A 15,753-nucleotide genomic window follows, 5' to 3' on the forward strand; every position below is an offset into this window, starting at 1 on the left:
AAAAATCTGATAAAACAATTTGAAATCAGAAGGATGGGGTGGGTCAGAGTAAAGAAGTGCGTCTTCAGGATTTGATGGAAGCATTGTAAACCCATGGAACTCACCACAGCAGGAGCCAGGGATGATCACTACTTGGATGGCTTTAAAAGAGGATTAGACAAATTCATGGAGGAGGAGAGGGCTATCGATGGCTGCTAAGCCAGAATGGCTATGCTCTGCCTCCACAGTTGGAGATGGCAGTGCTTCTGAAGACCAGTTGCTGGAAACTACAGGAAGGCAGAGTGCTCTTATGCTCGAATCCTGCTTACGGGTTTCCCACAGGCATCTGTTCAGACACTGTGAGAACAGGATGCTGAACTAGGTGGGCCCCTTTTGGCCTGATCCAGCTGGTTCTTCTTATGTTCTGAAACTGCAGAGCGGGAAAGATGCAGCTCTGCATGAATATAGACCACTGGTCATGCTGGCTGGAGCTGTTGGCAACTGGGGTCCTGCAACACCTGGAGGGCCACAGCTCCCCCACCTGTGCTTTAGGCCAAGGTGGTAGAACTTGGGAATGGTAAGCTGCAGAAAGCCCCTTCCGCCCTTAGAAAGGAGGGGGGGTTGCAGTGAATCACGAGCCCTACACGTGCTCAGGGGATGCCAGCATCCCCTGGCACTATTGGGCGAGCTCTGGGTGCGGTGCCCAGCTGGCTGGCCAACCGGCGCAGCCGGCTAGGGCGTGCCCACCGCATTTAAGTGGGCACGCAGCCAGAGCTCGCCCTCTTTCTCCTGGGCTCCCGAACTCTCCAGCTTTCCCTTCCCACCCTCCCCTTTTTAGGTTAGGTTTTATTGACCTTGCTATGGATCACGATTGGTCGCCGTTGAGGGGCCAGGTAGGAATTTTTCCACCTGGCAAATTGGCTCCGCCTTGTGGTTTTTTCGCCTACCTCGTAGCAACTCGTCACAACTTTGGTTTGGCGGTTAGGCATTGGATAAGGTCAGGAAGGTCAGGATGTGGGGGGGGAGGACGGGCCCGCACCTCCCCCCAAGCGCTGAAGGGTACTTCGTAAAGGAGTCCGGGGGGCGTGTCCATGTCCGAAGCCGTGGGTGGTGAGGGCCTAAGGCACGCCCCAGATCGGTGATCACGGGGTGTGTCCTTAGCTGATGTGCAGCAGCAAGGGCTCACCCCAACAGTGGTTATCCCTTCCTGGACTGCCAGCACGACGTACTGGAGTCGGATATAGTCTAGTTAGATCCAATGCCTAAAGCCAATACCGCTCAACAACCGGAACCAATAAACTTGTGGCCTTTTATTCTCCATTTAACCTTACTTTACGGTGTCGTGTGTCTTTATTTCATGGGAGGGATATCGACATGCAAAGACTCTCATAAGGCCCCACTTCACCCTCAGCCTTTGCTAAAGCGAGTCAGTCACTTGGAGCTCTCTGTGGTGCTGCAGCCATGGTGGTAAAGGTAAAGGGACCCCTGACCATTAGGTCCAGTCGCGGACGACTCTGGGGTTGCGGCGCTCATCTCACATTACTGGCCAAGGGAGCTGGCGTACAGCTTCCGGGTCATGTGGCCAGCATGACAAGCCGCTTCTGGCGAACCAGAGCAGCGCACGGAAACGCTGTTTACCTTCCCGCCAGAGCGGTACCTATTTATCTACTTGCACTTTGACATGCTTTCGAACTGCTAGGTTGGCAGGAGCAGGGACCGAGCAATGGGAGCTCACCCCGTCGCAGGGATTCGAACCGCCAACCTTCTGATCAGCAAGCCCTAGTTTCTGTGGTTTAACCCACAGCGCCACCTGGGTCCCTGCAGCCACGGTGAGTCCCTGGCAAAAATCCCCCCAGAATTTCCCAACTAAAGCCATGGAGTATAAGGGGTGTGTGTGTGTGTGTGTGTGTGTGTGTGTGTGTGTTTTAAAGAACTGAACACAGCAAGCAGCTAATATTTGAAGGTCATAAAAGTATTTATTTATTTTTGGTTGTTGCTCCACCATTCAAATGGATACACAATTAACGAAGCAGCAAGGATTAAAAATGGAAAGGATGACCACTGGATCATGCTCCATCTTTGCTAAGCGATATGGCCTCTGAGCCACAGCGCTCATGCGTTGCCAAACCACCACTTGCAACTTCTACTCATCCTTGCTGCTGCTGCAAAATCACAGAGAGATGCCCTTTACTGCATGTTCTAACTGGAGGCAAGCGCTGCTCTTGATCAAAGGAGAAGCAAATATTGCCTTGTATCATGTCATATTGTGCCAGCTTGCCATAAGCCATCTGACAGAATTCAAGGATGCACAATGGGCCAGGACAGGTGAGGGACATTCCTTCTTTACCCTTGACAAGGAAGCCCTCATTACACACCTGCAATTTTGTTTAGGTGCATGTAGAAATTACCCCCTTTGTGTTTCGTCCTAATTATATAAGCAAAAATGAAATGTGATCTGGGGAAAAAAAACAACCAAATGCTGTGTCAGGGAAAGAATGTGATTAATGGTTAATTAACAGCTGTCTTAATATTATCAATTGCTAAGTCACTCATGAAGAACAAAGATTCAATGATTTGGGGACCTAAATTAATCTTTCATGACAGGGCCTTGCGGCTTTGTCATAGCAAGCATCTGGCAATCTCGGTGGGAGGGGGAATGGAGAGTGAAAAAGGGCTACGATGGTTTAGGGCTAGAGTAATACTTACAGCCAGATACTGTAGATCCACAAATCAGCTACGCCAGAATATTTGCACTGGCAACAATTTAGGGCAGAGGCAAATGCAGCATTTTTATGTGCACTGAAGCTAGCCTAAATGCACCTTTGCTGCTCTGGGAGGAGGAAGAAAGGTTAAGCAATGTATTGTCAAAAACCCGGTCATGGTAAGCACCTATAAGCCAGTGCCTGTGACATCCCCCAAATTCCTGCAACTGTGTTCCAAGAACTGTAGAGGCCAGCTGAGAGGAGTTGGCCAAGGAGTCCAGCTTCAACTCACACTCAGGGCATCACTCCCTCCACCTCATGCTCAGGCACCGCAACAGAAGACAAACAGAACCTTACAGGGCTCTTGTAAGGTAGGGGAGGAGTTAGTGTGCATTGGCACCACTGGGGAAACGTAGCTGTGAGGTCCTGGAAAAATAGTGGGTGGAGCAACAAATGCCAAAGGCCAGTTTCTACACACATCTTCATCCTCCATCCAGACCAGCAACAAGCATTTATGTGTGTTTAAGGGCATAGCCCAGTCAGGCAAAACACCTATGGTGTAGAGCAGAACCAGACGGGATGTGGCCTGGGGAGAGTTCCAAGGGCCAGAGAGCAGTGGCAGAGCACTGGAGGGCAGAGAGCAGGCGGGGGCGGGGCTGGCATGCGTCCTGGGGCGTGGTGTGCCACCCGCAGGGGTGTGGTGTGCATCCTGGGGGCATGGCGTGCCACCTGCGGGTGCCCAGCACGGGCGGGGGGTGGCCGCGATGGCACCCTGCCAGGATCACGCTGCTGGGGGCGGTGCGCTCCCCCCGCACTCCTCTTCCTCCACCAGTGCCAGAGAGGGAGGTCTCTGTGTGGGGCCAGAGCAGAGGCGGATTTAGGGGAGTGCAAGTGGTTCAGCTGCACTGGGTGCAGAGCCTTAGGGGTGCCTCAAGTATGATGTAGAACGGAAAGCAAGTGGCAGGGGTGTGTGAAACTTTGGTCTTGCACTGGGCGCTGCTGAAATTTGCCCCTGGCCAGAGGTTCCCTGCACCTGATATAGATACAGAACATGAATGTATGAAGCAGACAGACAGGAAACATTTCTGGATGCCACAACCAAGAGTGAAAAGGAGCAAAACTTCTCCAAAAATAGCTTGTTATCAAAAGTTCAGCATCTCAACTTAAAGGTGACTTTGAAAAGGAGGGAGGGGCTGAGAGCCCTCAGAGGTTTTTTTTTACTGGTGTGTCCCCCTTCTCAAAGACCTGCTTTGATGTTATGTAACCATTTCTTTCTTCCCAGGCAGTCAGGGAATCAGATGAAGCTGCTTCTGTGTTAAGAAGCCAAGAACATTATTAAAGGAACACTTCAGTAATATTTTATATAAAATTCTGTTTGTGATTTATTAATAGCTCCATGCGAGAGAGTCACGCTTATGATTTAGACAACGGATGCACGAGCCAGGTTTGGAAATCAAAATCCAAACAAAGGCAGGGACTTAAATCTAAGGGAATTTTTTTTTTTTAAAAAAAAGAGTATGATGGGAGTTTAATGTGTACAGCAAATAAGCAAAGACGTCAAGTCAAGTCAAGACAACACAGGCCAACCACGGGCTTGTCTTCAGGATTAAACTGCTTCAATTAAAGTAGACAAAACAGGTTTACGAAAAGCTCCTTGGAACTTCTCTGATGTTCTGAAATTAAAACAAAAGGCAAAACTTACAACTCAAAACGCTTCCGACTGTCTTTCTGTTAAAAAGGCATAGGGGAGGAAAAGAGCTAGCTAGGATTTCAAACAAATGGGAGAAATGAATGTGGCTTATTCACTTCAGCTTTTGACAAAATGGTCTCCAAAGCAGCTTGCACCAGGGCTGGTGCCAAGGGTCAGAAAGGTTGGGCAGTCGCTGAGGGTGCAAGACCCAAACAGGGGCGCCACTGGCAAGAGCTCCCTAAACCTGCTTTGTTGTTCACCTGCCTCTCACTCTGCCTCAGACAATCGCAGTGGTGGTGAGTCGTAGGCTACAATGCCTGTTTGCGAACTGGCAATCTGCTTGGCGAGCAAATGGTTTTAGCAATGAAGAGGAAGAAGAGCAGGAGATGAGATGAGGAGGTTGACTTGCTTTGAGAGGGGGCCTCATGAAGAAACAGGTAGTTTGTCTCTTGAGGCTCAGGTAACCTTAGTGGATAGGAGTGACTCTGACCAGCTGCAGCTAACATGCCAGCTATGACCATTCTTGGACAGGGACAGCCTTTGCCCTTCTGCAGAGCTGAGAGGGAAAGGATGGTGTTTTTTGGGGGGTGGTGGTGTGGTGGGGTGGGTGGCTCATTGGTTTTAGCTGTAAAGACAGCAGCAGCCTCCAGGTGGCAGCGAGAAGGGGCTAAATTGGACATGCTTGAGGATTATTCCTATTAGAAACTAGGAATGGGATTTATTCGCTTTCTTAAACAGGAAAGGAGGGGCAGCATAGAGAGGGAATCAGAATATGCTGAATAGGAAAGGAAAAACACAGACTTTAAAAAAAAAGAGAGAAAATAATTTGTGTAGACTACCTCTCCTGGCCCTCGCCCACCTCTGGTGAAAATGCTTGTGGAAAAGGCTAGACTGGAAAAAACACAGATTTACAGAGACGTGCAAATTTATCATTATATGACAGTGATAAATTAATTGTATGTGAGTGTGCATACTCTTACGAGGGAGTAAATCCCATTCAACTCAATTGGATTTGCTTCTGAAAAGACATGAATCCAGAGACTGGTGGTCAGGGTGCCTGGCAGGGCTGAAACCCAGAAGTACATGAAAGCTAGGAACTATAGGTATTGCAGTGCAAGATATTTCAACTTCACCCTTCAGTAATAAACCCAGGGTGGTTTATAAGACACATTCCCAAAATGCAAAACTATGGGGAAGGGTGGTAGCTCAGTGACAGAGCATCTGCTTGGCATGAAGACGATCCCTGGTTCAATCCAGTTTTTTTTAAAAAAATCCAATTGCCTTTTTGTTTAATGTATCTGTTTCTTTATATACTGTAAGTCACCTAGAGTCACCAATAAATATAATAAAATAATAAACCCCAGTGGCATCCTCAGATAAGGCTGGGAATACACCTTGCCTGAAACACTTGGAGAAGCCACTGACAGACAGTGTAGACAATGCAGAGCTAGATGGACCAGTGGCCTCACTTGCCATAAGGTAGCTTCTTCTGGCGCTAGCATCACGGTGATTTCCCACGGAAAGAGAGACAGTAAAGAGGGGAGCCAGCAGGGCAGGTATCCAAGGTGTCCCTCAAACGCAGCAGGTCTGATGTCCTTTTCGAAGCAGGTGTTCTCCAGCCTGATACGAGCGAACTGCGCCACTTTTGATGAACGCTGAGCAGCTGGCAGCGCTGCTCCCGGGGAAGAAAAGAATTGCGTTGGGGGCAAAGTCCCTGGGATTGCGCAGCCAGCTCAGGACGGCACGCCTCTCACCCGTGCCTTCCTGGTCCCAGCCGTCGGAGCCAGTGAAGCGACCTTCAGGCTTTTCCTCCCCGGCGGAGCCTGGAGGGCACCCTCCACCTCCCTCCCGCCCAAGGGGCCGGGGTTGCCCCAAAGCGAGCGAGCGGCGCTGTGCAGAAAGCAGCGCGGGAGCTTGGGCGCCTGCCGCCCACCCTCTCTCTCGCGCGCGCAGATTGGCCAGCCCGAGAGGCTCTTCCCTCTCGCCAGCCAACCGGCTCTCCGTCCGTGCGCGCTGGCCCCGCCTTCCCCCCTGCGCTTGCCCGCCGCCGAGGAGCATGCCGCGGCAGTCGCAGTAGCGCCGTAGCTGGAGGCGGCCGTCCATTCGTCGGGGGGCGAGGCGGCGGACAAGCGGTCCTTCTCCTCCTCCCTCGCCATGGCCTCCCCGACGCGGCTGCCGCTGCTGTTCCTGCTGCTGGGCTGGGCTCTGGCCGGCAGCATCGCGGAGGCAGCGGGGTCGTCTTCGAGGCGCCGCCGCCCGTCCTTCCACGGCCACGTGCCGGAGAACTGGCCGGCGGGGACGCGGGTGGGCGGCCTGAGCATCCCCCTGACGCGGCTGGCGCGGCCGGAGCCGTGGTGCGCCAAGGTGCGCGGGCGGCGCTGGCAGCTGGAGCTGCTGGGCGAGGCGCACGGGCACTTCCAGGCGGCGCTGCAGGCGCGCTCGGGACAGGTGTGGCTGCGCACCCGGAGGCCCCTGGACCGCGAGGCCCGCCCGCGCTACTCCCTGCGCCTGGCCCTGCGCTGCCACCGCCGCGCTGCCCCCGCCGAGCTGGCTACACTCAGCATCGCCGTGCTGGACGCCAACGACAACGCGCCCCGCTTCGCCAACCTCGGGCCCGCGTCGTCGTCGGTGCGGCGGCTCCGGGTAGCCGAGACGCTGGCACTGCGGGCGCCCGTGTGGCAGGCCCGGGCCCAGGACGCTGATGCGGGCGCCAACGCCGAGCTGCGCTACTTCGCCCGCCCGCCCAGCGCCCACTTCTTCGTGGTGCCGCGCAGCGGGCGCGTTGTCCTAGTCCGCTCCCTGCTCCACCTGCGCGCCCCGCTCCCGCTCCGCCTCTTCGCCCGCGACCGCGGCCGGCCCGCCCTTCTCAGCGCCCCGCTCGACCTCGAGGTCCTGCCCGAGCCCGTCCAGCTGCCGCCCCCCGACGACGCTCCGCTCAGACGACGACGCGCCCTGCCCCCGCCGGAGCCTCCGCTGGCGTTGGCGCTGCCCGAGGACGCCCGGCCCGGCACCCTCCTGGCCAGCCTCCGCCCCGCCGCCCGCTTCGCCGCGCCCCGCTTCCAGCTCGTGTCTCCCCCCGCCGGGGAGGCCCCCGTCCGCCTGGACGCCGACACCGGAGAACTCACCTTGGCCCGCGGCCTGGACCGTGAGGCCGCCGCCCGCTGGGAGGTCGTCTGCCGCGTCCAGGACAGGACAGGTAGGCGCTGACGCGACAGCGGGGAGGGCAAAGGCCTAATTCCGAAGGGACGGGGGAGCGGAGCAAAAAGAGCGGGGAAAATCAACACCCCCGTCCCAAGCAATCATCCCAGGGGGTGCAGGCAGCTTCCCGTCTTCATGTGCTTGCTGCGTTGGAGCAGAGATCTTCAGCCCACTTTGGCTTCCAGTCCAGATCTAAGGAGGGCAGTTCATAGCGCCTGGCCTGAGGTGGTGATCGCCTTTGAACCCTGAGCCTTCCAGGTCCTAGATTGGGGTGGGGCACCCTGTGACCCTTCAGGTGGTATTTAACCAGAACTCCTATCAGTGGGGCCAATGGTGGGATGGCCAGGAAGGGCATGGGAGCAACGTCTGGAGGGCCCCCAGCATAGCTGTCAACTTTTCCCTATTCGGAATAAGGGAATGTCCCTCAAAAAAGGGAAAAGTTGACAGCTATGGCCCCCAGAGGTTCCCCATACCTGGCCTTAACCACTACTGCATGCTGTCTTGCCTATGCCACACTGGCTCAGTGATGTGGGGTCAGAAAGCTCTGTCCATTTGCATTTAGGGTTATGCATACGGCACACTTAGGCTGTCTTCACATCTCCCCGTCTGCATTCGCTGCTTTCCCAGAGTTGGGTTTTTAATCCATGTTCATACAGCATTATCCAAAATGCAGATGTATCCTGTATTTCATCCTAGTGCGTGATGCTGCTGTTTCTCAAACCACCTCCACCCCTTAAGATGTTCCTAATTCCTAATAGGTTTCTCGCCATTGTGGGAACACCTTTGCACAGGGTAATGGCAATTCTCTGCCTGTCAGCAAAAAGCCAGTCTGCTTTAAGGCAGTAACCTAAACTCCTTAAGTCCGGTTAGAATTGGTGGGGCTTCTTTGAGCTAAACTCTGGCCTGTTTTGAAAGGCCAACAGGGCCTGTCACATCTTCCTCAACAGAAAATCTAGCATCCTGCCTCTCTGGAACTGCCCAAAGCAACCAGCAGTTATTAAACTTCCCAGGACTATCCAAAGACAGTTTGCTGCCTAAGGTAGAGGTGGTCTTGGCAACACAACCTCCACAGCATCTAATAACAGCAGTTTGGTTGAGGAGGAATTGCTTAAGGGAACACCTGTGGCCAGCAGGCTAGTTTAGGGGACTACTGCCCATCCCTTCCATCAGCATCTGATGTCCTGCCTAACAGTAAGGCCGGCCCCCAAATTTCCTGTTTTCGGAAAATGTTTGTCCCACCAAATGGCATGGAATGGTTGAGCTTCCAGCAGGGAAGCAGACTCTCGTAGTTCTGAGCTACTAAGATGGAGCTAGGGAGCCTATGACCCTCCAGGTATTGCACAAATACAACTCCCCTCGTTCCTTACTACTGACTGGGGCTGGTGGGAGGTTGGAATCCAACAACATCTGGAGGGCCAGAAGATTCCCACCCCCACCCCCGCAATAAGGAAAGCAGTTCTGTACTATGAGTTTAGGTAATTTTAATTGTTTTAGCTCTGCCTCCTCTCCAGCCCCCCCCCCCCCCATAATCCTGGGATTTTAGTTCTAGAGAATGGCATTTTATTGCAGAACGACAGTGTCCCAAGTTTCACTGCAAATGTACTTATTATTCTCACATACCCACCTTTCTTCCAAGGGACAAGTGGCAGATTTGGTGCTCTCTCCCCACCCCCACCATCCCAATTATATCCTTACAACAGTCTTGTAAAGTCAATCAGGTTGGGAGATAGGACTGGCTTAAGGGTGAGCTTTGTGGCTGAGTCGACATTTGAACCCCAGTCTCCAAAGCGCTGACCCTCCAAGCCACACTGGTTGCCAAATGGGTTGTGACTATTAAATCTGGAGTGCCGCGGAAAACCTACCCCTTTTGCATCCAAGAGTGTATGCAGTGGGGAATGTTTTTTGGGGGACTGGCTTACACGTGACATACTGCTCTGGTTATGAATGTCATGCGGGTGGGTGGGTGGAAATCCCATCACAGAGCCTTTCCATATTGCCTGGAATTTGTTCTCAAACTGTGATATAATGCCTCTTGCTTGCCCTCTGGCTTCTGCATTGCTGAAATGTTGCCTGTATGCAAGGTCCATGTCCTTAGCTCTGCCTACTTTTGTCTCTGGCCACGCCCACTAGAATACAGCCCTTTGCAAGTGAATATGGCTCTCCAACCCTGATGTAATGGCCCTGAGGAAACGAGGTCGCTTCTTTAAAGCTGTTTCTTCTGCATTATTTGTGTTTGTGTGTCAGAGTGTGGATGTGCCCATTCAGCACATCCTGGTTTTTTTTTCTTACGACAGAGCCACTGGGTGGAATTGCACCCCAAGCATGGGCAGGTAGGGCAGTTCTGGAGGAAAACGGTTATCATGAACCTGAAGCAAGGGGCAGCCTCCTTCCTTGCAGGCTCAGTTTCCTGCACAGAAATCCTAGTTTCCTGTGATGACCTGGCGAGTTGGTTAAATGCAATGGTTCTCTAATAACGTCATTGTCGCCTGGCAGTGAGAGCACTGTTGGAGGTGCAGTGTCTGTAGATTGGCGAAGGCACTTGGAATGAATGAGCTTCTGGAAGGCAGCCCTGGAGGCAGTTTGGCAATTGGCCCAATGGAATGGGCTCTGCTGTCCAGCCTCCCCATCAGATGTAGCCATGTGGAAGTGGCAGCTGATGGAATTTAGAATTGCTGTGTTCATGTGCATAGAAATGTAATACTTCCAGAATTTATTTATTTTTTTACATTTTAAGGGGTAAAAGTCTTGTTTCCTCCTATTTTCCCAGAGGACAAAAACGAAAATGTTGTGGGAAGTTGGAAAAACCTAACCCCACTTTCGACAACATAAAATGCATCATTTGTAACTTAGATAACACATACAGTTGTATAATTTGGCTTGTCTATGAAATGTACAGAGAAATCCTGTGCATGTTTACTCAGAAGTAGGGTCAGTGCTTCATACTTCACGGTTTGAGCGAGGAAAACCATATACACACACGTTTTACTTGTGCCAAAGGAGAAATAATCTCTTAAGTTCCCCCCCCTTAGTTCTCAACATTTTAAGTGTTTCTGATGGACAAATAATAAAAGTAAAACCTCAGAAAAAGCAGTCTACTCCCACCCCTGATTTTTTTCCTTTTCGTCCCAGGCTTCTCTTTCTACATATGTGCCAAGATTTACAGAGCCATGCAACCTTATTTTTATTGCACATTTATTCTTTTTTTTTTTTACTTTATTCCATATCTGGAAATTAAAAATCCAGTTGAGGAATATGCTGCTCACTTCCTAATGCATCTGATCATCGCAAGCTGAACAAGATCGTATTTTGATCCCAGCAATGCAGTCTCAGGTGGCAGCATTAGTGCTATGCCTTTTTAAAATTAATTGGGCTGCATTGCAGGGAGGGCTTTTGTGACTATGCTGTCAGCTTTGCTGTTGCAGGGTTTGAACTGCTTGGTGTTGGATGCCATGCTTTGACAAGGCCTCCAGTTTTCGTTTCCCCAGCTCTTCTTATTCCGCTGCACCTGATTCAAGGGAAGGGTTGTGGCTCAGTGGTAGAGCATCTGCTTTGCATGCAGAAGGTTCCAGGTTCAGTCCCCTGATGGAATCTGCAGGTAGGACTGGGAGAGATGCTCCTTGTCTGATATCCTGGAGAGATGCTGCCAGACAGCGCAGGCTACCTTGAGCCAGATGGACCAGAAGCCTGACTGCGTATAAGGACCCTTCATATGTTCCTAGCATCTCCAGATAAAGCTGGGAGAGACATCTGGCCTGGAACCCTGGAGAGCTGCTGCCAGCCAGTGCATGCAATACTGAGTTAGATGGACCAGTGGTCTGACTAAGGCAGCTTCCTGTTTTCCTAGCAACTGTCCCTCTAGTGAGCTGGCCCTTTCCCAAAAATGCGACTTGTATCTTTTGTTGGGGGACTATTACTTACATATATCTCTCCTCTCCCCATCTTGTTGCTGTAAAGAATAAAATATAGACACTTCAAAGGGAAACGAGTCCTCTTTGGTTGTGTAGCCATCTTTTAAGATGATGTCTTCAAAGTGTTGGGGACTGTTTCTTAGCATGAGACAACCTATTCAGCAGGATTATGCCTTCCTGGAATGTGCTCTAATTTTTATTTAATAGAACTTGGAGCGGTGTATCTTGATGCCTTGTCTCCAGTTCTCTGTGCCCAAAAGAATTCTGCACGAGGACTTAATGTTGTCAGGAAGAGATCTCTCTCCCTCTCTCTCTCTCTTCCAGTGTGGCTCTATCGCTGCCATCTTTATTTCCCTACAGTCTGACTCAAAGTGCGGTTTAAGCTTCTTGAAGTGCCTCTAATCCACAGTCTTGCTTCTCTCCAGAGCAAATCAGTTTTCTTTAATGTTTTCTGCCAGTTCCGTGTCATCTGCAGGAGCCGCAGCAGAGAATGAATGGCAGATTACCCGGGGGGGAGAGGGAGGGGGGGGGAAATATGCTTGTTCCTGGAAGTAACTGCTTTCAGACTGACTGGTTTACTCTGCGGCCATGAGTCCCTTGTTTTGTTGATAGCAAAATAATTGCTACATCAAAAAGAAGTTGGGGGGGGGGAGAGGAGGCTGGGCAAATTAGGTATATGTTACACACAAATCCCGGCGTGATGTAAAGGTCTCTCTCTCTCTCTCTCTCTCTCATCTCTCTCTCTCTCTCTCTCTCTCTCACACACACACACACACACACACACATATACACGGACACAACTTTGCAAAAACCATTTTCTTTTTATGGTGAGTGTAATTGCCTGGAGAACTGCTTTGATTAAAATTTAGAAGGACTGCCAGGAGCCAGATGGAATTGCTTCAGGGTGTGGATGTACAACCCACAGGCAGAGCAATCCTAAGTATAGGGAGCCAGCGGGATTTAGGCTGGCTTAAGATATGGGGGGGGGCATTAAATTACTCCCGTTCCAAACTTTGCTCAGGAGTGGGGCTACATATAGCCAGCTGAGCCCTCAGACCCTCCTTTGGGGCAGCTGGCTGTCCATCGTGAAAACATGAGTAGAGGAATGGCAAAGCCCTTGGCCTCATCCAGCAGGCCACTTCTTCGGGGAGGTCTTCTTATGGCAGCAGAACCTCCATGCCCAGGGACAGTCTACCTCTGAATGCCAGGCAATGTGTGGAAAGAAACTGCAGAGTGCTGTTGCGCTCAGGCTTCCCACTGGCAGTTTGGAGGCAACTCAACTTGCTGAGAGGGGTTTGCATGGGTCAAGACAGATAGAACAGGGGACCTCCAGCTTCCCAGACTGTCCCCTGTACCCTTTATCTCTATGGTCTTTGATGTTTAGAATGGTAAATCTTAGGTTGCATTGATTTTGCAACTCCCTACTCCTCACTTTCGGTCTTGGGACCTAGAGTTGAGAGCTCAGCTTTGATCTGAAGACAAAGGGGCAAGCATGGTTTTTTTTTGTTTCTCCGTTTTTAGCTGTGGTCCCTGCAATGCAGGGGGTTGGACTAGATGATCCTTAGGACTCCTTCCAAGCTCTGCAGTTTTGTGATTCTAGCTAGGGCTATAGGGCTCTTTCTTATCAAGAATGTGTATCCTTTAATATACCAAGGCTCGTCTGAATACCTTCAATTAAAGGTGTGCTTCTGAGCAAGGATTCATTTTACTATTTATTTCATAAAATGTATGCACCACTTGATTGTTTAAAAACAACAACAACAACCCCAAAACCCCAAAGAGGTTTAGAAAAAGATAAAAGCACTAAAATCGAGGAAAAAATTCAGAGCCATAAAAAGTTTAAAATACTACCTCAACTTTCCAAAGCATCTGGATAAGCTTCTTAAACAAGAATGCTTTTAGCAGGCACTGAAAAGTGTAAAGCAAAGGCAATAGCTTGATCTCAATAGGCAGGGAGTTCCAAAGTGCAGGCGCTGCCACACTAAAGGATTGCGTTCTTGCAAATGCAGAACAGGTATTATGTGGCACCTGTAGTAGTAGTTCCAATTCCACCAATCGAAGCAATTTTACTAAAGTTAAGTTTTGACCCCTGCATGCTAACAGCTGGAAAGTTGTGCTCAGGTCCTGCTTGCTTGTGGTTTTCAGGGGCACGTGGTCTGCCACTGTGAGAACAGGGCACAGGATTGGATGATGACTACAGGGTCCAGGATGGTTCAGATGGGGAGAGGTGATCCTTGAGGTATTGGTCCTGAGCTGTAAAAGTGCCTGTATCTGTGCTACTTACTGGCAGCAGTATTTGATTGGCACAACTCATCAGTTTGCCCATGGAAGGAGCTTTAGCTGTGGAATGAGCACTGATGCCTTTGCCCTGACATTTTAATTTTGAGAAGGAGCCTGATTTCCATCCACCTCTGGGTGGGATACTGGGAAGATCCTTTCTCCTCTAATCCTCTGTCATCTCAGGCTCCTCTGACCTCTCTCCATCCCTCCGCATTAGCCTCGTAATCCCCTCCCGTTCCCCCGCTCCATCCCCTTTCCCTTTTCTTTCCAAGGGATTTGCTTGGGGTGATGTTTGGCATGTTCTCCAGAATAGGTAACGCCAATCTTGCAATATTTTATTTAAGCACATATTTGTATCTCTTAAGCACCGTGTATGTTGGGAGGAAAACCAGCTCTGGTATTTGAATATTTTATCACATCAAGTCTTTAACTTTAATGAATGCAAAGGATTATGAGCTTAATCTGGGGCCAGAGCCCCACGCTAGCTGTGTTGGTTGTTGACGGGAGGCTTGTGTTCAGGGCAAGGTGGGGCACGCCCCCCAAAATCCAAAGCTGTAGCTCACTACAGCTCCCACTGTCGTCTTCATAGTTTTCTTCTCGTTCAGAAACTCCCTGCAGTATTTTCTGTCCATCTCCCATGGTAGGAAATCACAGCACAGCCAAAAACAAACCTCAGTTATTTTGAGTGTTACTTCTTTACACAATATGCAGTTCTCACAGTACTCACTCCCACAGGACAGCCAATAACCCAGAAGGCTTGGACACAGAGGCGTGGACAATGGAGGAGATGGCTGTCATTGGCCATGATGGCTGTGCTCTGAACAGCTGGAGGCAGTAATGCTTCTGAATACCAGTTGCTGGAAGCCACAGGAGGGGAAAGAAGGCTCTTGTGCTCAGGTCCTGCTTGCTGGTTTCCACAGCTGGCCACTGTGAGAACAGGAGGCTGGACAAGATGGATCCCTTTGACCTCATCCAGCAGGGTGTCTTACATTCTTATGTTTTAAAGTCCTGACCTGTTCATAGCTTGACCCAGAAACAGAGGCAGTGTTGAAGGAGAGAAGGAAGAGGATGAAACATCACTGTATCCACAGATCAGGTGATTTAGGAAGCAGAGTCCAGCCTCCAGCAGGGTGTGCTGGTGTTGTCCACCACCATGACCTGGGTGTATTGCCACCACTTCCACAAATGTAGGTCTAAGTGGAGAAACAGGTTCTAGGGTCTCCAGTTTCCAGTCTCTTCAGTGCACACGTGTAGCCCGCATTGTAGGTGAGGAAAGCAACACTATGCATTAAAACCTATTCGATAAACATTTGCACAGCTGGTGCAACAATGTTCTTTCTGATGCTGGGGCTGATGGGAGATGCAGTGCAGATCATCTCAAGGGCACCATGTTGGGGAAGCTTTTCCTCGTCACCTTTCCTGTGGCCCATTCAACTGGATATGTCAGGAATTAAACCTGGGACTCCTGCACGCAGGGCACACTCTTGACCTTTGAGCTACAGTCCTGCATTTTTGCAGCTAAGCCATTACACCCATCTCCCTTCCCAAGTGGCAGTGCTCAAGCCTTCCACCGAGTCTTAGCTGTGATCCTGCTTCTGGTTTGTTCTTCTGTCAGTTGCTCCGACTTCCCCATTTCTTTTTATGTTGCGTCTTAGGTTGTAAGCTCCAAGGCAGGGACCGTCTCCCGTTTCAAGGACCCCTAAGCCTCCCTGGTATTCTTTTCAGCTGCAGAGCAGGGTAGAAAACACTTCAGAGAAAAAATAAATAAATCTGTAAACGCATTTCTTCTTTTTGTGGTTTGTCATTCTGGTGTATTGCTCACTTTCAGTGCAAGTGAATATATGTATGTGGAAAGTTGAGAAAACAAAGCGTTCTCTTTGCTGCCTTAAAGAGTTTTATGCATACAGGAGATTTAGATAGGACATCTCTTACTGCAGGCAGTCAGATTATAAACATCTTTGAGAAACTGTTTACATTTGAGCACCTAAGCTTATAG

At 50.6% G+C, this 15,753-nt stretch overlaps 1 protein-coding gene across 1 annotated transcript in view; it reads left to right on the plus strand.

Moving 5' to 3' along the window:
- Positions 1-6,525: 6,525 nt before the first annotated feature.
- Positions 6,526-15,753, plus strand: part of LOC117051056 (neural-cadherin-like) — a 187,689-nt gene continuing 178,461 nt past the window's right edge. Inside the window, exon 1 of the mRNA XM_033157107.1 lies at positions 6,526-7,567. Coding sequence (XP_033012998.1) covers positions 6,526-7,567 — 1,042 coding nt within the window. The remainder of the gene's footprint in view (positions 7,568-15,753) is intronic.

Source organism: Lacerta agilis, chromosome 8 (assembly GCF_009819535.1).
Source record: "Lacerta agilis isolate rLacAgi1 chromosome 8, rLacAgi1.pri, whole genome shotgun sequence".
NCBI lineage: Eukaryota > Metazoa > Chordata > Lepidosauria > Squamata > Lacertidae > Lacerta > Lacerta agilis.